Raw genomic sequence first — 19,200 nt, 5'->3', positions numbered from 1 at the left:
TTGGATCTCTTGGGATTAAGGGGTTCTGCCCTGGACGCTTTCCCGGAAATTATTGCCCGCCACGAAGTCTCTAATTGGTTCTGTATAGAGCGTCGATGCGCCTCCCATTTAACTAGTGCCTTGGACTCCGACTAAAGAACGAACGAGTGGCACGTGTAATTATGAATTCTATTCGTTCCTGGAAAGCATCTTCTTACCATAGGCTGAGCATGTCTAAGACCGAGACATTTACATTACAGACTCGAGGTAGTTCACATCAAGTGGGCCTTGTCTCATGGGCAGCCGTTGTGATGCAGGTGTTTGGATTCTACGGACGACATCCAAGATGAAAAGGATCCTTCTAATATTCTTGCCTTCGACTGTCAGATTTATTTGTTGTGTAATTGTAGAAGGATCCATCGAGTGGCTGAACTATGAGCCACGGGGAAAGAAATACCAGAGCAAAGGGCTCATAGTAACTGATAGAGGGTAAAGACCCGCCGCGAAGATAGCGAAATAAATTCTTGGAATCAGAACGCATAGAGAATCCTGGGGATCAATAAACAATTGTCAATGGAGTCGTATGTAATGATGCGTTGGGCTGAAAGGAGGTATGCCTGATTGATTCCATATATCACCCTTGGACGTTTACACATTGGAAGGAGAATACGATCGGCATGAATAGCCCATGGGAGAGCAAATGAATGGGCTGATGGAGGAGGGTATCCCGGTATAGCCAGAGACAATGTTTTACTAACTAGCTGCATTCTGGTGGCCGTTCATCTACTCGGACACCATATCACAAGCCAGTCTCAGCGCCGTTTTCAAGGTACGCCCCTACGTTCGTGTGTATGTTCATGATGATTCCTGAATCAACCAAGACTAAAACCCCGCAGGATCCCCTGCACATGGCTAGGAAGTTGGTGACAGTGCTTGTTAATCATGCAATGCTGAAAGTATCCCAATACAGACTAAACTACAGACCCTGCTACCTTGAAAGGGGTTAAAAAAACCCCCCCCATAAGACAGTCCCTAGGCGCCCAACTGTGGCAGTTCTACGACTATAAAGGAGAGCTGAACTGGCCGAGAGCGCACCCCCGAGGAAGTACTATCCAGCGGAAGACTTTTTGGAGAATCGGTTGAGATCAATCAACCCATCTAACATGCGATTCCCTGCCCACTGTCTGATTGCGACTGGCCTGCTGGCCACCGCACTTCCCGTCACTACAGGACATTTTACCAGTGGCTCGGCAAGGCTGCGTACAGTTGTCACGACTGACATGGAGCAGGACGACTTAGCCTCGCTGATTCGATACCTACTTTACACGAATGAGCTCGATACACAGGGAATCATCTATAGCTCTAGCCGCTATCACTGGGCCGGCGATGGTAACCACACGGGGTTCCGCTGGACTGGCACGCGGACCATCCAGGATATAGTCCTCAAGGCGTACGCACAGGTGTACCCGAACCTGCGCCGCCATGATCCGTTTTACCCCACGGCGGAGGACCTTTTGTCCCTGGTCCACATCGGCAACATCAACCTCGAGGGCGAGATGGATCATGATACGGACGGCTCTGATCTCATCCGGTCTCTCCTATTGAATGAGGACCCGCGGCCGCTCTACTTGCAGGCGTGGGGGGGGACCAACACCATCGCCCGTGCGTTGAAGTCAATCGAGGAGCAGTACTCCAGCTCGCAGCAGTGGGTGCAGATGAAGGATACTGTCTCCCGCAAAGCGGTCATCATGGCCAGCGGCTTCCAAGACGACACGTACGCAGATTACATCTCGCCGAGGTGGCCACAGGTACGCGTTCTGGATATGTCGATTGGCTACGCGACCTGGGGCTACAACTGCAATCTGGGTCACGGCAACGTCCGTGGGCTGCCCGACGATCTCAAGTATTTTAGTGGTTCCTGGATTCAGTCCTTCATTGAAATGGGACCGTACGGGAAGCTCTACCGTTCCTGGCTCGACGGCCAGCACATGCCAGGCGACCCCTTTGATACTTTCGGCAATCTCACTCAAGCAGCTTCTGGGTGGTGCAAGCCACTCGGCCCGTACGACTTCCTCTCAGAGGGCGACAACGTGGTTTTCAACCCCTTGTTAACCACTGGCATCCAGGACCCAGCTAACCCGAACCTCGGGGGCTGGGGTGGTCGGGCCACGCGGAGCAACACCACATTGGCGAATCTGTGGGTGATGGTTGATAGCGAGAAGAACCAGACTGGCACCGAAGTCAAGTCCTACACTACGAACCGCTGGATAGCTGCCGTCCAGAACGATTTTGCGGCTCGCATGCAATGGACAGTCACGCCGGAGTACCATGACGGAAACCACGCGCCCTCAGTGGAGATCCTGAATAGCAGCAGTGTAACAGGACGTCCTGGGGAGACCGTAACGCTGACCAGCGCGGTTCACGATCCGGATGGCGACCACGTTACTCGATCCTGGTGGCAGTACTTCGAGGAGGGCACGTACCCGGGCATGGTGAGGGTAACCCAACACGATCACAACTGGGCAACTGTGACCATCCCGACTGACACGAAGATCCACGAAACGATCTCGATCATCCTGCAAGGAACCGACGATGGGAAGTTCCCATTGACTCGCTATGACCGGGTTTATATCCAAGTCATATAGTGTACTGGACTCTGACTCTTATGGGATCGAATCTTCGGTCATAGGTAGTGTTATTCTTAAATGATTGAGAACTGCCCTTCTTGTAACGCTGTCAACCCACTAGAGGCCAATAAGTCCCCAAGGATATACCTCAGTCTCTGTTGATAATGTTCAAATGCAGCAGGATATGGGAAACAAAAGCCCTGTCTATCCGACCAGCCCAAAGGTATAATAAATATAAAAAGGGTTCATGCCCCGAGCCATATACTGAAGTAACTAACATCAGTAAGATCATATTCCATTGGTTAATCGAACCCATGCGTCGTCTCCAGTCTATAAAAGACCACCGATACCGTACAAGCCGCCGTTTTCCTCTGTTCCCAGATTGCTTCTACACAATTCAGAGTACCTGGATGAGGCAGTTCAGTGACACAGGGCTCAGTCGGTAACAAATTCGTCCAAGTTTCCAGGGAATCGAAACTCCGGCTTTTCTTTTGGCCAGCTGTGGTTTTAGTTACATCTTACGTTACACTAAGGACCCTTTGGGCCCTGCTCCGGTGGAGATTTACTAGTATGAGCTAGACGGAATGTTTTGTTCCACCTCTGATGCTTGCAAGAAGCAGCCTTACCTGTCACAAGGCGTTGTTCATGCAATGCCGGAGTAGAATAGCACTGTTTGAATGGCCATTCTAAATGAACCCTGTATAATAAAGGTCGACCACATGAGGAAATCAGACAGGGTCCTCTATACAACTATTGGAGGAAATTCCTCCTAATTGAGTATTCTGACATGCTGCCTTTGATCTGGGAAGTAGGTATCTGAACAAATAAATAAATAATACTATCGAAGCCAGGCGACATACCTGCATGGCTTCAAATCCTGTGCCATTTCATTCCCCTACTAAGGTTGATGCGAAATGTACTCACAACTGAACCTTGAACATGCCCGGGCACTTGCCCTAGTCCTGTTTGCCATGGGCTCCCTTGTCGCCGCTGGGCCATGCGATCTCTACTCCTCCGGCGGCACGCCCTGCGTCGCCGCGCACAGCACCACTCGCGCCCTGTACAGCACCTACGCCGGGCCACTCTACCAGGTACAGCGCGGCTCTGACGGTACCACGACCACTATCGTGCCGCTTTCCGCTGGCGGGGTTGCCAATGCCGCCGCCCAGGACTCGTTTTGTGCCGGCACGACCTGCCTCATCACGATCATTTATGACCAGTCTGGCCGCGGCAATCACCTCACCCAGGCTCCACCTGGCGGCTTTGACGGGCCGGAATCCAATGGCTACGACAACCTTGCCAGCGCCATTGGCGCACCCGTGACGCTGAACGGGCAGAAGGCGTACGGGGTCTTTATCTCGCCCGGCACTGGATACCGCAACAACGCGGCCAACGGTACCGCTACAGATGACGCGGCGGAGGGCATGTACGCGGTCCTCGATGGGACCCACTACAACGGTGCCTGCTGCTTCGACTACGGCAATGCCGAGACTAACAGCCACGATACCGGTAACGGCCACATGGAGGCCATCTACTTTGGCGACAATACCGTCTGGGGCACTGGCTCCGGAAGCGGCCCTTGGGTCATGGCGGATCTGGAGAACGGCCTGTTCTCTGGCTCGAGTGCGGGCACTAACGCTGGGGACCCTTCAATTTCCTACCGGTTCATCACGGCGGTGGTCAAGGGGGGGCCGAACCAGTGGGCAATCCGCGGTGCCGATGCGACATCGGGCGCGCTGTTGTCGTACTACAGTGGCGCGCGCCCAAGCGTGTCTGGCTACAACCCGATGAGCAAGGAGGGCGCCATCGTTCTGGGTATCGGCGGTGACAACAGCAATGGCGCCCAGGGCACATTCTACGAAGGCGTGATGACCTCGGGCTATCCCTCCGATGCCACCGAGGACTCAGTTCAGGCGGACGTCTTAGCCGCCAAATACGCCATCACGTCGTTAACTAGCGGGCCAGCACTCACCGTCGGTTCCTCGATCTCGCTGCGGGCCACCACATCGTGCTGCACGACGCGCTACATCGCGCACAACGGCTCTACCATCAACACCCAGGTGGTCTCGTCCTCCAGCACGACTGCCCTCCAACAGCAGGCTAGCTGGACGGTTCGCGCCGGCCTTGGTAACAGTGGCTGCTTCTCGTTCGAGTCCAACGACACCCCCGGCAGCTATATACGGCACTATAACTTTGCGCTTCTGCTCAACGCTAACGATGGTACCAAGCAGTTTTACGAAGACGCCACGTTCTGCCCACAGGCAGGCCTCAACGGCCAGGGGAACTCCATCCGATCCTGGAGCTATCCCACCCGCTACTTCCGTCATTACAACAATGTACTCTACGTTGCGAGCAACAGCGGTATTCACACGTTCGATGCTGCCGCCTCCTTCAACGACGATGTGAGCTGGGTGATCAGTGCCGGCTTCGCTTGAGTTCCGGCCCAATGTCCAGGTACTACACGGAGGGCGAACTCTGCCCCTGAACTACAGCGGTTAGAGTGTGGTCGATGCAGGACGGCGCAGACTGTGTGCAGAGGTCTAGCTGTAGAGATTTAATCTTTCTAGGTCATATACCTCAACCAGTATGTGTATAGGTAGATCAGAGCAGGAGTGGTTCTAGGGCCACAACTAAAGAGAACCTACAGTCACTGCTGGGTAGATAGCAATGTACTCTGAGTTTTCTCGCCGAGCTCCTGTCGAATTGTCTTCCGGGTGTGCTGCTCCAGCTCCACCGGCAATGGCTTTCAATATCGCCTCTAACATGACCCACATGGTTCAACAGTAGGATTTTTTTCTCCAGGGGGGAAAGCAAAACAGGAAAGAAATCCGATGACACTGCTGCGGTCTAAACACTTTCAAGTTTCCGGTATCTATTCGAGGCCAAGGCAAATTCGTATCCCTGGCCAGGTATTCGACCAAGTGGTGTCAGCCGGCAAAAGTCTGGCGTCCCTGAAATTCCAAAAGTATACAGCTTATCAGAGTACACTTCATCTTCGCTGTCACCTCAGCGACCTCGATCAAATCCAATCATGATTTCTACAAGAAAAGCCCTTTTCTCCAGAAGGGGAAAAGCTAAACCAAAGACGTGTTAACTAGTATCCGAGGTATGGCTCTCTAGGGTACAGATGCTGGTGGTTAACATCAACCAAAGCAGCCCTGGATATGTGTTTAGTACATCAATGAGTAGTTATTCACTACACACTCTCATTTCATTTCTTTATTATCTGTATAGTGAACCGAGATTCTAGGATATCCTGGGGAAGAAATAAAACAGAATATCATCACGGCCAACCCTGCGTGGTCGTGATCTGCGGTTGTTGCTCGACATCCTGTTCAATAACGGTATGCACCGCAATGCCCTGCAATTCGATCTCTGAACCCTGACTAGAACCCGCACGCACCTCAGTCGTTTTGCTCCCCTCAATTCCGTCCGCCATTTTCAGGAATCCATCACTTTGAGGGGTGGTTGATTGGAAGTAGAGCTTGGTGGCGGAGGAAGGGTGGGAGCGACCTCTGGAAGCACTGCTTTTGACCTTCCCCAGTAAGCCCTGAATAAGGGGTTTCATGATCGGGAGACAACCGCAGATAATGGCCACATCTAGCTCGAGGATGGTCCAGATGGATTCTTTGGCACTAGATGCTGGTGGGAGTCAGTGTGGGAGATCTCGAATTAGGGTGGATTATGCTGACATGCGAGATCTGTGAGGATGAAATTTCGGAATTCAATCAGACGCATCAGACTGAAGATGCACACCAGTCCACCAAGCGAAAAGACAAGCGTCACGGCGATTTTCTGGCGCACAGCAATTTGCAGTCCCCAAATGACCGGGACCGGCAGCGCGAGGATTACGACATCTTCCACCAATGCAATCGAGCCCATCGTGATGAAGAAGACCGTCTGCCCCTTCATACAGTGGCCATGCAGTGATTTATCGTAATAAAATTGAACGGGGTTGCACTGGAAGATGTTCACGAGCAGCGCCGCGACGGCCCATAAGGTGATGAAGACGATCAGCCAATTTGATATCACACGAAAGGTCGGAAGGGTGCCGAGGATACGCTGCAGGAAAACGATGATGGAGGTCTTCACGAACGCCATGGAAGGCGCCCAGAATTTCTGGATCATCCACGAGCCCTATGTAGAGATGTCATTAGAGTCAGGCGATGGCGCGCCGCGAAGTGAGAGACGGAAACATACAAACTGAAGGCGTTGAAGCTCCAGCGCTGGCAGATTTTTGCCCGAGATCCCAACGCCATTAACGGCAGCTGTGTCGAATCAGACAAGCTGATAGTACACACATGAGAGAGAGAGAGAGAGAGAGCATCCAATTACTGACTGTAGATAACAAAAGCCGTGGCGCAGTAGGAGAGAACCAACCCAATGCCCATCAACGCATCGTCGAGTCTGAGACGACTAGACGAAATATATCGTGCAAAGAGCCTTAGGGCATAGGACAGAGTAGCCACTGCAGCTCCCACAGCAGCTACGATGATCAGCGTATTCTCCCAATACTTATTCTCCAAGTGTTGCCGGTGCTCCGGGTCCATCATTGCGCATGCTCAGGATAACAGAACGGAGGTTCCTGTCCAAGAACCGAATCATTGAGGATTATAAGAATAGGTCGTATGTCTGTCTGGCCCTTGAGATTTTACAAAGAGAATAAGAAAGTTTCTGGAAAAGGAGAAGGGGGCAAAGCCATCCAGTACATAAGGGTTTGAATAGGGACACCAGTGACACCCACATTCTCTCAATCTTCGACGTCTTGTCAGTTCCCACTCTTCCCCATTGACGAGAACAAAGTTTTCGACTCGGTTCGGTAGGCCCTCAGCTTTGTCATACCCGAAGTGGGAATCTTAACTCGACCATGGGCGTATGGGACTAGTACTCAACGGTCAACCCCCGAATGCACGGAGGATTCATCGAATCTCGCGACGACATCGCACGAGAATAATCGGTTAGGGGCTAAAAGAAGATGACCAAGGGGCGCTAGTGAACTGTGATTTCTGCGTGGAAGCGAGGAATCCTAGTGCCAGTGGTATCTTAAAGGTCGATATCGGTTTCGGGTTCATATAATTTTAGTCCATGCTCTGAATTCCGTTCAATGGATCTCTCTTCACGATCTTCCCATACGGGAAGCGATGGCTCGATCATCACGACGCTCCCAGCCGTTGAGTGATTGTCCACATACTCGGTACATTCCTTCCTACCAGCTTGATGTAGCGATGTACTACTCCGTAGCGTTTACCTACTACATCCTCGCTTTAACGGGCCCATCTATGTAAGACACCGGCGCCCCCCAATGAAGATTGCCACGAGGAGCAACACTGTCAGGACGAAGCAATATAGTTGGCCAACATCTTCATATCCGGAGACCGTCCGTCATCCCAAGCTATCCTCTACATCCACTCTGGTCCACTGTGGAGCTGGTTATTCCATCGTTTGGACTGTCGATCCCATACTAGTCCCCGAATGGCTGCGAATACTTGGAGCTATTGGAGAGACCATAGAACTTAATTGAGCCCGAGTGGATCTAAATTCCTCCCTTTATCTCTTGTTCCGGGCTGATATACGGGTAACCGGGTATTCGCCGGAATGTTCCCCGTCTGCAACGGTCACTATTGGTGATGGATGCTCCATGCCGGAGATTGGAGAGAATGTGGCACGACTCAGTGTGCAGCTAAAGGGAGTGCGCCTTCTCTAGCCCTCGGGTTCATGCACATAAATTGACTGAAAGGGCAGCGATCTTCTCCTTCTGCAGCCCTGCTCTTTAGATTCGCCGCACTTGACTGACACAATGGTGTCTTTGCGATTGAAGAAGAGGTCACTGGCCCTTGTGGCCGCGCAGCTTCTTGCTGCTTCCGCCAACTGTACGTCTTCTGCTACGACGGTGAATGCTTGCACTGTCGAGAGCTTCAATTCCACCCTCCAGGGTCGCATCCGGCCGTTGACTCCCTTCTCGTTGCCCTGCTTCTCCAACTACAATGGCACCACGGTCGCAGTTGACGAGGCCGCCTGCGAGCGCATCCAGAGCAATTACACTGACCCTTACCTGCGCGCGAACTCGCCCAATGGCTACATGAACAACCAGGATGAGATGTGTGCGTCCGATCCTCTCGATCAGTGCCTGCTGGACAGCTCCAATCCGACCGATACGCTGGCATATGTTGGCACCACATGCAACCAGGGCAACATGCCCTTGTACTACCTCGAGGTGAAGACAGCCTCCGATGTCATCGCGGCCTTCGCGTTCTCCAACTGCTCCGGAGTGCCTCTGTCCATCAAAAACAGCGGACACGATTACCTAGGTCGCAGCAGCGGGAAAGGCACGCTGAACCTCTGGATGCGCAATCTGCAGTCCATGAGCTACAGCGCTACCTTTGCCCCCGCTGGTTGCTGTACCAACAAGAGCTATAACGCCATCACCGTTGGCGCTGGGGTCAATTTCGCCGAAGCCTACGCCTTTGCCGACTCTTACAACGTCACCATCCTCGGTGGCTACTCCCCGACCGTTGGCCTCTCCGGTGGCTGGGTCCAGATGGGCGGCCACTCCATCCTGTCCCCCGTGTATGGCCTCGGCGTCGACCGCGTCGTGGAGTACAAGGTCGTCACCCCTGACGGCCAGCTCCGCATCGCCAACGAATGCCAGCACCAGGATCTCTTTTGGGCCCTTCGCGGTGGTGGTGGCGGCACCTTCGGTGTTGTGCTCGAAAGTACCCATCGTGTGGAGCCCCAAATCAGCTTCGTCGCCGCCAGCATCAAGTTCCCCGCGACCTCCGATAACGTCCTCCCCTTCATGGATATCGTCGTCAACAACACCCTCCAGTGGGCCTCTGAAGGCTGGGGCGGGCACATCACCGGAAATACCCTGGTCAACGTCTCCCCGCTGCTCAACCTCACGCAAGCCAAGGCCTCCGTTGCGACCGCCGCCGCTTACGCGCTGAGCCAGGGTGGCTCTGCCGTCGTCGAGCAGTTTGCCTCGTGGTACGCCTTCTACACGAAATACGTGACGTCCAGCGCCGTCAGCGTTGGCGTCACCCACTTTGCCGGCAGCCGTCTCGTGCCGGCCTCCGTGTTTGAAACCGCGTCCGGCCGCGCCAGTCTCATGGACTTCTTCGCTCTGCTCCACAAACAGGGCGCGAGCCCGTATATCCCGGTCGTTGGCCCCGTCCTCTACAACTACACCGCAAACTCCACCTCGGCGACACCCGCCTGGCGGCAGGCTGTGTGGGAGCTTGGCTCCGGCGCTGCCTGGGCCTGGAACAGCACCCTCACCACCCGCAAGGCGAAGATCGCTGCCCTCCAGAATATGACGGCCACCTTGGAGCAAATTACGCCCGGAAGTGGCGCCTATAGTAACGAGGCAAATGCTTTCACCGAGGACTGGCAGGATGCATGGTGGGGTGAAAACTATGACGCGCTGGTTCAGATCAAGAACAAATATGACCCCAGTGGGTTACTGAGCTGCTGGAAGTGCATTGGATGGGAAGAGACGACGGCCGCTAGTTCGTGCTTTTCAGCCTTTGCGTGAGAAAAAGAAAAGCCACTGTAAAGTATAGATTTCTGTGTACATAGTAAAACCACATCGACGAAGCTTCGGGGAAGGTATATAAGAGTTAGACATTAATCAACAAGATCAGTTAACCAGTCCTAACCGCCCTAACAGCTCTGGTAGATCTTGTTTTTCTTCTTGGATCCAGTAACAACAAGCTGTACGAGGGTCACCGATCCCTGATATGGAACTGCTGTCCAGTCCCATTTTACTTCATGTATACTCGATAGAGCATGATGTTTCTGCCCGAAGGGGTACTGGAATACTTTCCTTGACCACTTCTACATAATCCCGAAGCTAGTCCTGTATATTTCTGTCGCTACGGCCCTGCCGCTGGCGAGGAGGTTATTTACTGCCAGTCAGTGTCACCACTTTTCGATGGCTTCGAAATGGCAACAATTCATATCGCCAAAAGAGACGCACTGGCGCAATCAATGTACCCGCGATCCGGTTGAAGGGCTCATCCCCGATAGTGTCGTCCCCATGTCGTTCGGGAAGAGACTAACCGTTACCCCGGTTTATGATATTAGTCTCTGGGTCTACGACGAGGTCCAATGCTCGGCCACCAGAAATACAGGAACGAAGCTGTCAGCCCGAAGCCTAGTCAACGACCAAGCTGATAATATGTCCGGAAATGCAACTTGCTTCTCTTGGCATATGTACTCCTCTAACCTTTCGTGCATGGACAGAGTGCAGATTGGGAGAGGCAACCCTACGGCCAGGAAACAGATTCGCAACCAAGGCGTGTGTGGGCCCTAGTTTCAGGAGAGAGAGAGAGAGAGCTTGAATAAACCACAAGGCATCCATCTAGAGTGAAAATGAATTCATCAATGTTATATATACTCGACAATTATTAGTAAAGTACAAAAATTGGTCTCGTCCATCCCCTTAGGATGAAACAGGGCAGAGTCGTCCATTGTTATTCCACGAGTAGGGAAGGGGGTCGGTGACCTGAACTTCCCAGTCCTCCGCACCCACAGCGGTCAAAGCGAAGAACAGGCCAGTAGGATCATACATCTGCTTCATTGCATAGAGCTTTGCGTAGTTGGATCCATAGAAGGCCTCCTGAAGGTTGGGTTCAAGAAGATCAGCCTCGCTCATGTAAGCGCCCGAATCAGGGGCGATGTCTCGCAGCACATCCATCCAGCTGGTGACATAGAGGGAGGAGTTGTGAACAGTCTCCCAGCTGGCATCGGTCTCCCATTCAATTCCGACGATAACATGGGCAAGGGTATCACGCCAAGCGGGGAGCACCGAGGTGTCGGTGGGTGGTGTGACGGCTTTACCAGTGCCTGTGACGTGGAATCCAGCAATAAAGAGACCCTATTCGACACTAGTTAGATCCTTTTTCCGGGAAGTGTATGCAGAGGGGGGAGAGAGAGAGAGAGAGCCCTCATACATTTTCAATAGCATCCTTGTGAGCGGCATAGGTACTCTGGCGAAGGGTATCGTTCTGGAAGACACTTCTGGGCATCAAACGCGACGCAGTCTTCACCAGGGCAGTGCCGACATATTCCTGTGGGAAAGCACTAACCCAGACGTCATAGCTGTATTTCTAATGTTAGCTAGCAGGTCCTTCTGTTTCTTTCGACATCAGGCAAGAGGGGAAACGAACAAGTTGTCAGCATGGTTGTACCAGGGAGTGTAAGTGATGTTGTTGCTGTCCAGCACCTCAAACCACGGAGCAAGTAGGGTCTCGGTTTCGGCGATGGTCATGTTCGGGGCCACGAAAGATTCCATGCGGAAATAGTATTCGGTAGAGCCGTTATAGTCGGTACCAATTTCGTAGGCCGAGGCTCCAAGGTAGTAGTAACCGTAGGTGCCTGCGTCAACAAAGGGCTCCATGTTGTCGATATAGGCCTCGACTCCCGCCCAGAAAGCATCAGCGTTGGGGCAATCGTTAATTGTGAAGTTGAAAGTAACCGTGGTTGTGGGCAGCTGTGGATAGGCTCGGATCGTCAGCGAAGTAACAACTCCGATGGTGCTACCACCACCTCCACGAAGCATCCAGAAGATGTCAGAGTGTTGGGTAGAAGTGGCAGTGATGAAACGGCCATCAGCCATGACAACTGTTCAATATGCATTAGTGAGCGATCAGTTGCGACAAACCCCCAGGAAAAAGAATACATACCTTCCATCGCAAGAACTTGATCAGCAGCCATGCCATACATGCTGCTCAGAGGCGAATGGCCACCGCCGGCGGTATAGCCACCTCCAAGACCGACGGTGACGGCCTCTCCACCGACAACACTCATGCCGTTGGCCTTTGCAAACTCATAGGCCTCCCAGACCTGGACACCAGAACCAACCTTCATAGCAGGCCCGACATAACCATTATCGGCGTGGTAGGTGGGGTAGAATGCCTTGTCCTTCAGCCAGTGTGTCCAGATGGACAGGGCACCCTTTCCGGCGGCCTTGCCATTGAAGTCGTGACCAGTATTCTTCACCACCAGGCGGAGGTTCAAGTTGCGCGCAAAGTTCACGGCTAGCTGAATCTGGGCCACGTTGGAAGCGTTGACAACGTAGGTAGGGTAACCACCGATTTCACATGTGCTAGTGTAGTTGTCGCCAGTTGGCATACAAGTACGACCCTCATACAATGGCAGCATAATGGAAGCTGGGTCATTCATGCTTTGGGTTTACTTAGCAGACGGTCTGCAGAACACCGGGAAGGGGAACATACTGCAGATCAGAACTGTACCATTCCGATTTGATGGTGGCACATTGGTCGGCGTCGTACTCAGGCCAGTCCGGATAGCATACCGCAGCCAGTGGCGTCGTCTTCACCAAACGATTACCGAGCAGTAAATCAAAGATATACCAAATGATATCACTGGGCCAGAAGAAGTCACCGGGCATGAGCTTGCAGAAGTGCAGACTCCGCTTGGACAAGGTGGAGTTCGTGGTATTAGACGCAAACCCGAACATATTCGAGACGGTCGAATTCTTGAGGGCTGAAGCAACATTGGAGAGGACCCCATCCGTCAATTGCACCGTTTCAGCCGGGAATAGGGTAGCCGAGGCGCTGACGGTGGTTGCAGCGGCAGACAGAGACAAGGGAACAGTCACATTCTGCGCACCAACTGCAGTCACCGCAGCCAAGGTGGCAACAGCGGATGACAGTAGGCCCTTCATGGCTCTGCACTGTTTTGGATCTTTCAGAGTGATAAGGCACCGCTACCCAAAGATCACAAAAACACACAAAAGGGGCAGAAGGAAAGGATACTAGGTGGCCACAATAATGGGAGAAGGAAAGCCCACAGACAAGATATATCCACGAGGGAAAACCGGCTGGACAAAGGTCTTATTTAAAAGAACAATCCGGCCCTTGCAACCCTTGGCTCTGCTCAGCAGAGTAATAGTTGAAAGAATGGGGAGATCCTGGTATGCACTGTCATGCTTGGATCCTAGCAACCACGTGGAAATGGAGATGGGTTCCCCCTCCAAAGGAAAACGCGCATATTCTCCACTAGAAATGGTTAGAGATGAAGTTCAAGCGTTGAAATCCTATGTGGGCTACTGTTTAGCAGCCGACGGGGCAGACTATTTGATTCCCGCAGTAGTACGGAGCAGCGGTACTCTGTAGGCGTAGATCTAATTTAGCTCGTTTAATCTGGAATCACCAGCCCGTTACCCTGCTCTCTAAAACCTGTCATTGGCTGTGGAGGACAGTTCTTTTTTTTTTTTATCAACGGGCTGGTCGAAAGTCCGACATGCTTATGGAGTGATCTTCCTTCCTGCACTCAATTCGACCACATCTTCGAACTATTTCCCATTAATCCTGGTGAGTCGGAGCAATACCCGCTTGCCCACAGGGTAATTACCTAGATATCAAACTCTTTCATTGGGATGGGTGTGTGTTGGGAGGGAGGGGCGGCTCAAACATGAAAACCATGGCACTCAAACCAATACAGCCTCACAGCGAGGGCTCCAGGTCTGACCCGGAATGCTTTATCCGATGCCCTCGGAGACTGCTGATGTCAACTACTGGCTTAGCAATGGGCGCACGCGGTGGACCCGTCAGCTTCAAGACCTTAATCTCCAAATTGGAACAGAAACGAGGCATGTATGGCTGTTCATGGCCGGCAAGGTGGAGAACCAATGCAACCATTTAATTTCCTTCCTTCATAACGGGACAATACGCCGCAGACGATGTCTCCGAGGCCTTCCGTTGTGTTAGGCAAATCACCCCTGCACCTTGGTAGCGAAATACACTCTATCTCTAAACTTGGCCAGGATTCACATCCTTGATTACGCTCGCGAATGACTCGTGAGATGGCGACTATGAAAGAGGCTAAAGATCGCTTCTTCATCCATTAGAGGTCTTTTTAGGTGCGTCCATAGCCGCCAAAGATTCACCTGGCCTCGGGAGATTTTTTTTTTTTTTTTTTCACCCTTCTCCAATTCCTTGTAGGAATAAAAACGCACCTGTTCTTACCGAGCCCACGAAGAGTACTTCGTAGGAGGGTAGTAGGTACATAGAGTATTGCACCTACCAACGGACCATTTATTCTTATTATAGCCATTTTACGGTATAGTGGAAGGGGTATCTTCGGAGTAGGCCAAAGTCTAAAGAAGCGTAAAATAATAATTATTGCATTGCCCAAAGGTCAAGCAAGCTTCCTGCCCTCCTCCGTGCCCTAGCTCCCAAAGTCAACCCAAAAGTCTGGATCCCTTCAACCCCTAGTCGGTTTTCTTCATAGACATAAACCACCGGTTTGGACCCCTTAATACGACGGGTTTGGTTTCTTTCCTTTTTCACTCCCTTATGCTGGTTCGGGTGTCAAACCTCTCGCCATGGCCTCTTCCAGCGGTAACATACAGTCTCAAGCAATCGCCCTGATCTTCGCCTTTCCCGCCCTTGCGACGATCGTAGTGGTGCTGCGGATCTACATTCGAGTATGGACCCAAACGTTCGCTCTCGGTAAGACCCTAATCTACACTTATATGGCTTTGCTGGGGTCGGATCTTTTGCTGAGGGTGGCCAGATGACTGGGTTATCTGTTTTGCAGGGGTAAGTGAGAAGTTATTAACGGGGATGCGAGAGACAGTGCCGGGCCCATATCATATACTAATGATCGTATCCAGATCCTATACTGGGCTGAGACAATCACTTCGTACTATGGTAATCATGACTTCACCTATACTCTGGCAGTCTCACTGACTAAATCGCAGTGATCAAGAACCTATACATCGGATACCATGTTTGGGATATCCCAAAGACTAGAAACACAGCGTTGGCAAATAAGTATGCCTACGCAGTAAGTCATTATCCCAAGCGTCACGTCAGGGGCCAGGAAGCGAAGCTGACGGGGATTCAAATAACAGACCGAACTCATTTACAACCCAATTCTGGCGGTCATCAAAACTTCCATTCTACTCTTTCTACTACGCCTGACGGGCCAGAAAATCGCCGTGCGCAGAGCAATTTGGGGCCTTCTCATCCTGAATGGAGTAGCGATGGTTGCGACATTCCTTCTCACGACATTCCACTGCATTCCGATTGCATCGAACTGGGATGCAGCCTCGTATCCGAACGCCAGGTGCATCAATTTCGCCAACTTCGTGACCGGCACCGCCTGTGTCTCCATCTTCACCGACGTTCTAGTCCTGATTCTTCCTACCTGGATCGTGTACAATCTTCGCATTGCACAGAAACAAAAGCTGATGCTCATTGGCATTCTGTCCTTTGGTCTCATGTAATTTACCCCAGCCGTTATCTCCTGGCTGCAACCCATCTAACGAATATCTTTTCTACAGCACGGTGATCTCCGGTATCGTGCGAGTTGTCCTTCTCGACAGATACGACCGACACCCTCCAGCCGACTACACCTACTCTGTTCTGTTCTGCATTTCTACCATTGAAGTCGGCCTTGCCTTTGTCGCCGCATGCGCGCCATCTTTGAAGCCACTTGCTGCGAAGCTGCTCCCCAAAGTCTTCAGCAACCGAAGTCGGAGTGGACCTCAGTACAGTCGCGGAGAAGGTACCAGCGGTAGACTGGGCTACAACATGGACGCCTTGTCCCGATCACGACGAACCCAGAATGAGGGCAATCTTACGTTGGTAGAGGCCGGCGAGGATGAGCGACAATATAACATAGGGCGTAGCGATAAGCCTGGAATTATGATGACCACAGAGATGGAGGTCAAATGGCACGGATCGGATAGCACCAACCACCCAGTGAATGATGGAAGTAGTACGGAAAGCCTTGTGCAGCCACGGCGATAGACAAGACCTTGCTTACATCCTCTGGCGTCCATTTAGTCTTCAAATATACCTCTATAGATATCTATCTATCTACCTATCTATCAAGATAAAGATCTCACACATCATGCAACTTCACCATAGAAACATTTGCAACATATTCCATACCACTCGTACCGGCAATAACTCTGTACAATGATCTTGCATTAATTGCTTGTGGGCCCCCTACGGGGCTAAAAGTACTAACCTCCCTACCCACCCATGCTGGAAATACTTCATACCCAGCGTATTGATCGGACAAATGCCGAAGTCATGCCGCTAGAACCTGAGGAATCTTTTGATTTTCTCTTGTTCTGGATTCCTGTTCGCAGCGGCGCGCTTCCTGCATGGTGGAGATCCGGGCGAATCATAGCGTAGTCCGTGCATTCTCCTATGGGGTTCATTTTATAGGAAGCCAATGCCGGAGAATAGGGTGGAGTCTGGCTGTGATTATCAGGGTACTACTCCGTATATAGTCGGGCTACGGAGTAGTACTAGTAGGAAGGTCGTCGGCGGCGGACCCAAACATGACCAATTACAGCAACCATTGTTGACAACCAATGACAATATCATACCTAATGGCTTGGTCCGTCCTCGCTCGCAAAACGGTAGAGTCCTGGTGGGTGGAGCCTTTTCAGACTTTGCTGCCTACATTAATGGACACCTACTCCGTACGCTCTCTGGTACTCCGTGGAGGTGGTGAAAACGGTGGAAACGCTTTCAGGATGGAGCCATATCCCCCCCCATTGGTGGCGGTCTTACCTTTTGGAGTGGAAACCCCACCGGATCGGAATGCTGGTATAATGAATGGCGTGCAGCACGGGAGGTTGAAGACTGGCCGCATTCGCAGCGTATGAGAGAAGCACGATCCTCCCCAAGGAAGAGGAAGTTCCCCTTGTGGAAGGAGTTTAATCATATTGCCGCGAATTATGCCTAGACAAGTGGCGTTCAATAAAGGACTGACTGTCGCCGGAAGCTACTTCGGATGATGTGCTCCGTACCAAACCAGCTTTTCCGTAAGTTCATAGGTAATCTCCCAGCAGCGGCTTTCCAATTGTGTGATTTGACTTCCGCTTAGAGTGGAGAGCCCATTGCACACTTATTATCCCCTGAGGCTTGACGTCGGAGGAGGTGTTGCTGCTCTTCGCAGGAGAACTTCCACATAGCCTTCTTTGGCTGTACATAACTATTCATGCCCGCCTCGTATTACATGAGAGCTTTCGTACTGCTAAAATGATTGTCAGCCGCGAAGTTCGCACCTTGCTCAACCAGACACTGTACAATACCAAAAGCAAGGACGGCCACTGGATGCTCCGTTGAACAGGGACCAGCCCTCTTGATTCAGGCTTGCATAGGTCCGCTCCTTGGTCTATCAGATTCTCGAGAATTTCCCAATGCTAGCTGCCAGCTGCGAAACACGCGCGAGGCTGTTTGGTTTCGCTGGTTGCAAGGGCAAAGTTACGCGAGAACAGGTGGCGATGCTAAAATGAGACCCCCTAGTTTATCTATGGTTAGGCACCAAGTGACCTGCAGCGCTGAGGGGAGGATTAAACTTACTATAGCTATACGACTCGATAAATAAACCTACTCTGCTCCTTACGGGTATTCCGATGCTCCTGGGGGCTGCTCATGTAACTTCGGCGAGATATATGAGAATGCCACAGCCTCTGTGGACCTTGTCAAGTCGGAATGCTCGAGCTATGTATCGTCAGAGTCAACAGCTCTAGAAACCTGCCAGTGCTGTGCCTGGAGCGCCGCTGTATCTGCGTAAGTACCGAACGTTAGGCCAATTAACATCAGGGTCTGGATTGAAATGATTGCTAATGGGATATACGTCCTGCAATAATTTCTACGGAATCTGCCCGGGCTACGACCTCACCAATTTAGGCCTATCAAGCCTCGAGACTGCGGCAGCTGATTCGGAAAGTATTGGAGGTTCTTGTGCCGGGCTCACATCCTCTGTGTGTCTTGGGGGGGGGGGGGGGGGGGTTGGCATAGGGTCCGCAGATGATGGCACGTATTTGGATCCTGCCAATCTTCCCTTGCCAGGTAATAAGGTTCTGAGCAACACGGAGGGTTCAGGCCCATTAACCACGCCTCCTGGTGGAGCAACGATGACTGTGACGCTGCTCAGCACAGCATATACAATCACCGCGGCTTCCTACACTGGAACCAGTTCTACGACAACTGGAGCATCAAGCAGCCAGGGCTCAGGGAGCCAGACCTCGAGCAGCACAAGTGCTACAAAAACGAACGTCGCACCAAAGCTGGGATATACTTCAACTCGCTTTTTGATCTCGCTTGGTGCCATGCTAATGCCCCAGATATCCCTGTGAATCCACCACACCGTCCATATACCGGGTTGATATTAATTTAAGAAGCCTGGGGTATCATGACCATGCCTTATGTATTGCTCAGCGCCATGCTGTATAAAAGATTGTTATTCCCACCGCCGCTGACAGCTTCGTACCTCTTTGGACTTTGTTCCCTGGAGCAAAACAGGGGCTCTCGCAAGCCGTGACTTGAGAACTAGCCGAAATCCTCACCTCTATTTGTAATCCTCTTTACCTGTTTCATATTCAATAGACCAGTACGACAAAGAGGTTAAAACTAAATCCCTCGCATTACATAGCAGCTAAGAGGGAAATCGACTACGCAGCTCTAATATTACCACCCCACAGTCGCGAGGATCGTTTACTAACTCAAAGTCTGCGGTCGTCTAGAATGGACCGAAGAGGAAACAAATAGTTAAGAAGACTATTTTAATTCGAGACATTTTTGCTCTGTCTTCAGCCACA

The 19,200-nt window shown here is 51.8% G+C and overlaps 10 protein-coding genes across 10 annotated transcripts; 7 read left to right on the top strand and 3 right to left on the bottom strand.

Moving 5' to 3' along the window:
* Window positions 1-188: 188 nt before the first annotated feature.
* P175DRAFT_0178828 (uncharacterized protein) lies at window positions 189-519 on the top strand. The gene has a single exon (XM_040892514.1). It carries the CDS (start codon window positions 275-277, stop codon window positions 470-472), a length of 198 nt encoding a protein of 65 aa, XP_040754998.1. The 5' UTR covers window positions 189-274; the 3' UTR covers window positions 473-519.
* A 459-nt stretch (window positions 520-978) lies between these two features.
* P175DRAFT_0178826 (uncharacterized protein) lies at window positions 979-3,011 on the top strand. The gene is made up of 2 exons (XM_040892513.1): window positions 979-2,829; window positions 2,894-3,011. The coding sequence occupies exon 1, from the start codon at window positions 1,143-1,145 to the stop codon at window positions 2,622-2,624; it is 1,482 nt and encodes a 493-aa protein (XP_040754997.1). The 5' UTR covers window positions 979-1,142; the 3' UTR covers window positions 2,625-2,829; window positions 2,894-3,011.
* A 509-nt stretch (window positions 3,012-3,520) lies between these two features.
* Window positions 3,521-5,151, top strand: P175DRAFT_0522573 (alpha-L-arabinofuranosidase B; the record flags this gene model as incomplete). The annotated part of the gene is made up of 1 exon (XM_040899267.1): window positions 3,521-5,151. The coding sequence occupies one exon, from the start codon at window positions 3,521-3,523 to the stop codon at window positions 5,039-5,041; it is 1,521 nt and encodes a 506-aa protein (XP_040754996.1). The 3' UTR covers window positions 5,042-5,151.
* On the bottom strand, window positions 5,064-5,380 carry P175DRAFT_0530738 (uncharacterized protein; the record flags this gene model as incomplete). The annotated part of the gene is made up of 2 exons (XM_040899813.1): window positions 5,064-5,150; window positions 5,252-5,380. 2 exons carry the CDS (start codon window positions 5,378-5,380, stop codon window positions 5,064-5,066), a joined length of 216 nt encoding a protein of 71 aa, XP_040754995.1.
* A 417-nt stretch (window positions 5,381-5,797) lies between these two features.
* On the bottom strand, window positions 5,798-7,385 carry P175DRAFT_0500166 (uncharacterized protein). Its single transcript, XM_040896896.1, has 4 exons — window positions 6,946-7,385; window positions 6,807-6,874; window positions 6,299-6,743; window positions 5,798-6,248 (listed from the first exon to the last, which is right to left on the bottom strand). The coding sequence occupies exons 1-4, from the start codon at window positions 6,995-6,997 to the stop codon at window positions 5,890-5,892; spliced, it is 924 nt and encodes a 307-aa protein (XP_040754994.1). The 5' UTR covers window positions 6,998-7,385; the 3' UTR covers window positions 5,798-5,889.
* A 362-nt stretch (window positions 7,386-7,747) lies between these two features.
* On the top strand, window positions 7,748-8,127 carry P175DRAFT_0530736 (uncharacterized protein; the record flags this gene model as incomplete). Its single annotated transcript, XM_040899812.1, has 2 exons — window positions 7,748-7,887; window positions 7,956-8,127. The coding sequence occupies 2 exons, from the start codon at window positions 7,748-7,750 to the stop codon at window positions 8,125-8,127; spliced, it is 312 nt and encodes a 103-aa protein (XP_040754993.1).
* A 248-nt stretch (window positions 8,128-8,375) lies between these two features.
* On the top strand, window positions 8,376-10,277 carry P175DRAFT_0500164 (putative isoamyl alcohol oxidase). Its single transcript, XM_040896895.1, has one exon. It carries the CDS (start codon window positions 8,404-8,406, stop codon window positions 10,135-10,137), a length of 1,734 nt encoding a protein of 577 aa, XP_040754992.1. The 5' UTR covers window positions 8,376-8,403; the 3' UTR covers window positions 10,138-10,277.
* A 683-nt stretch (window positions 10,278-10,960) lies between these two features.
* On the bottom strand, window positions 10,961-13,648 carry P175DRAFT_0500163 (FAD-binding oxidoreductase). Its single transcript, XM_040896894.1, has 5 exons — window positions 12,842-13,648; window positions 12,290-12,789; window positions 11,774-12,227; window positions 11,558-11,705; window positions 10,961-11,481 (listed from the first exon to the last, which is right to left on the bottom strand). Exons 1-5 carry the CDS (start codon window positions 13,291-13,293, stop codon window positions 11,047-11,049), a joined length of 1,989 nt encoding a protein of 662 aa, XP_040754991.1. The 5' UTR covers window positions 13,294-13,648; the 3' UTR covers window positions 10,961-11,046.
* A 1,148-nt stretch (window positions 13,649-14,796) lies between these two features.
* P175DRAFT_0556239 (uncharacterized protein) lies at window positions 14,797-16,487 on the top strand. Its single transcript, XM_040900683.1, has 6 exons — window positions 14,797-15,082; window positions 15,147-15,172; window positions 15,247-15,283; window positions 15,334-15,419; window positions 15,487-15,857; window positions 15,919-16,487. The coding sequence occupies exons 1-6, from the start codon at window positions 14,956-14,958 to the stop codon at window positions 16,385-16,387; spliced, it is 1,116 nt and encodes a 371-aa protein (XP_040754990.1). The 5' UTR covers window positions 14,797-14,955; the 3' UTR covers window positions 16,388-16,487.
* Window positions 16,488-18,225: 1,738 nt separating this feature from the next.
* On the top strand, window positions 18,226-18,738 carry P175DRAFT_0530728 (uncharacterized protein; the record flags this gene model as incomplete). Its single annotated transcript, XM_040899811.1, has 2 exons — window positions 18,226-18,337; window positions 18,401-18,738. The coding sequence occupies 2 exons, from the start codon at window positions 18,226-18,228 to the stop codon at window positions 18,736-18,738; spliced, it is 450 nt and encodes a 149-aa protein (XP_040754989.1).
* Window positions 18,739-19,200: the final 462 nt, after the last annotated feature.

This window comes from Aspergillus ochraceoroseus, assembly GCF_002846915.1.
Source record: "Aspergillus ochraceoroseus IBT 24754 chromosome Unknown P175scaffold_2, whole genome shotgun sequence".
In the NCBI taxonomy this organism is placed as follows: domain Eukaryota; kingdom Fungi; phylum Ascomycota; class Eurotiomycetes; order Eurotiales; family Aspergillaceae; genus Aspergillus; species Aspergillus ochraceoroseus.
The sequence above is the reverse complement of the archived record's forward strand: the minus strand, read 5'-3'. Positions and strand labels throughout refer to the sequence as shown.

Excerpts from the sequence above, each read along its gene's own strand:
- P175DRAFT_0178828 (XM_040892514.1), top strand. The coding sequence starts at position 275 with ATGGGCAGCCGTTGTGATGCAGGTGTTTGGATTCTACGGACGACATCC.
- P175DRAFT_0178826 (XM_040892513.1), top strand. The coding sequence starts at position 1,143 with ATGCGATTCCCTGCCCACTGTCTGATTGCGACTGGCCTGCTGGCCACC.
- P175DRAFT_0500166 (XM_040896896.1), bottom strand. The coding sequence starts at position 6,997 with ATGGGCATTGGGTTGGTTCTCTCCTACTGCGCCACGGCTTTTGTTATC. Across the intron at positions 6,875-6,945 it reads CACGGCTTTTGTTATCTACA|CTGCCGTTAATGGCGTTGGG; the intron begins GTCAGTAATTGG and ends GATTCGACACAG. Across the intron at positions 6,744-6,806 it reads AGCTTCAACGCCTTCAGTTT|GGCTCGTGGATGATCCAGAA; the intron begins GTATGTTTCCGT and ends ATCTCTACATAG.
- P175DRAFT_0500164 (XM_040896895.1), top strand. The coding sequence starts at position 8,404 with ATGGTGTCTTTGCGATTGAAGAAGAGGTCACTGGCCCTTGTGGCCGCG.
- P175DRAFT_0500163 (XM_040896894.1), bottom strand. The coding sequence starts at position 13,293 with ATGAAGGGCCTACTGTCATCCGCTGTTGCCACCTTGGCTGCGGTGACT. Across the intron at positions 12,790-12,841 it reads TGGTACAGTTCTGATCTGCA|CATGAATGACCCAGCTTCCA; the intron begins GTATGTTCCCCT and ends GTAAACCCAAAG. Across the intron at positions 11,706-11,773 it reads TACAACCATGCTGACAACTT|CTATGACGTCTGGGTTAGTG; the intron begins GTTCGTTTCCCC and ends TTAGAAATACAG.
- P175DRAFT_0556239 (XM_040900683.1), top strand. The coding sequence starts at position 14,956 with ATGGCCTCTTCCAGCGGTAACATACAGTCTCAAGCAATCGCCCTGATC. Across the intron at positions 15,083-15,146 it reads GACCCAAACGTTCGCTCTCG|ATGACTGGGTTATCTGTTTT; the intron begins GTAAGACCCTAA and ends GAGGGTGGCCAG. Across the intron at positions 15,173-15,246 it reads GGGTTATCTGTTTTGCAGGG|ATCCTATACTGGGCTGAGAC; the intron begins GTAAGTGAGAAG and ends GATCGTATCCAG.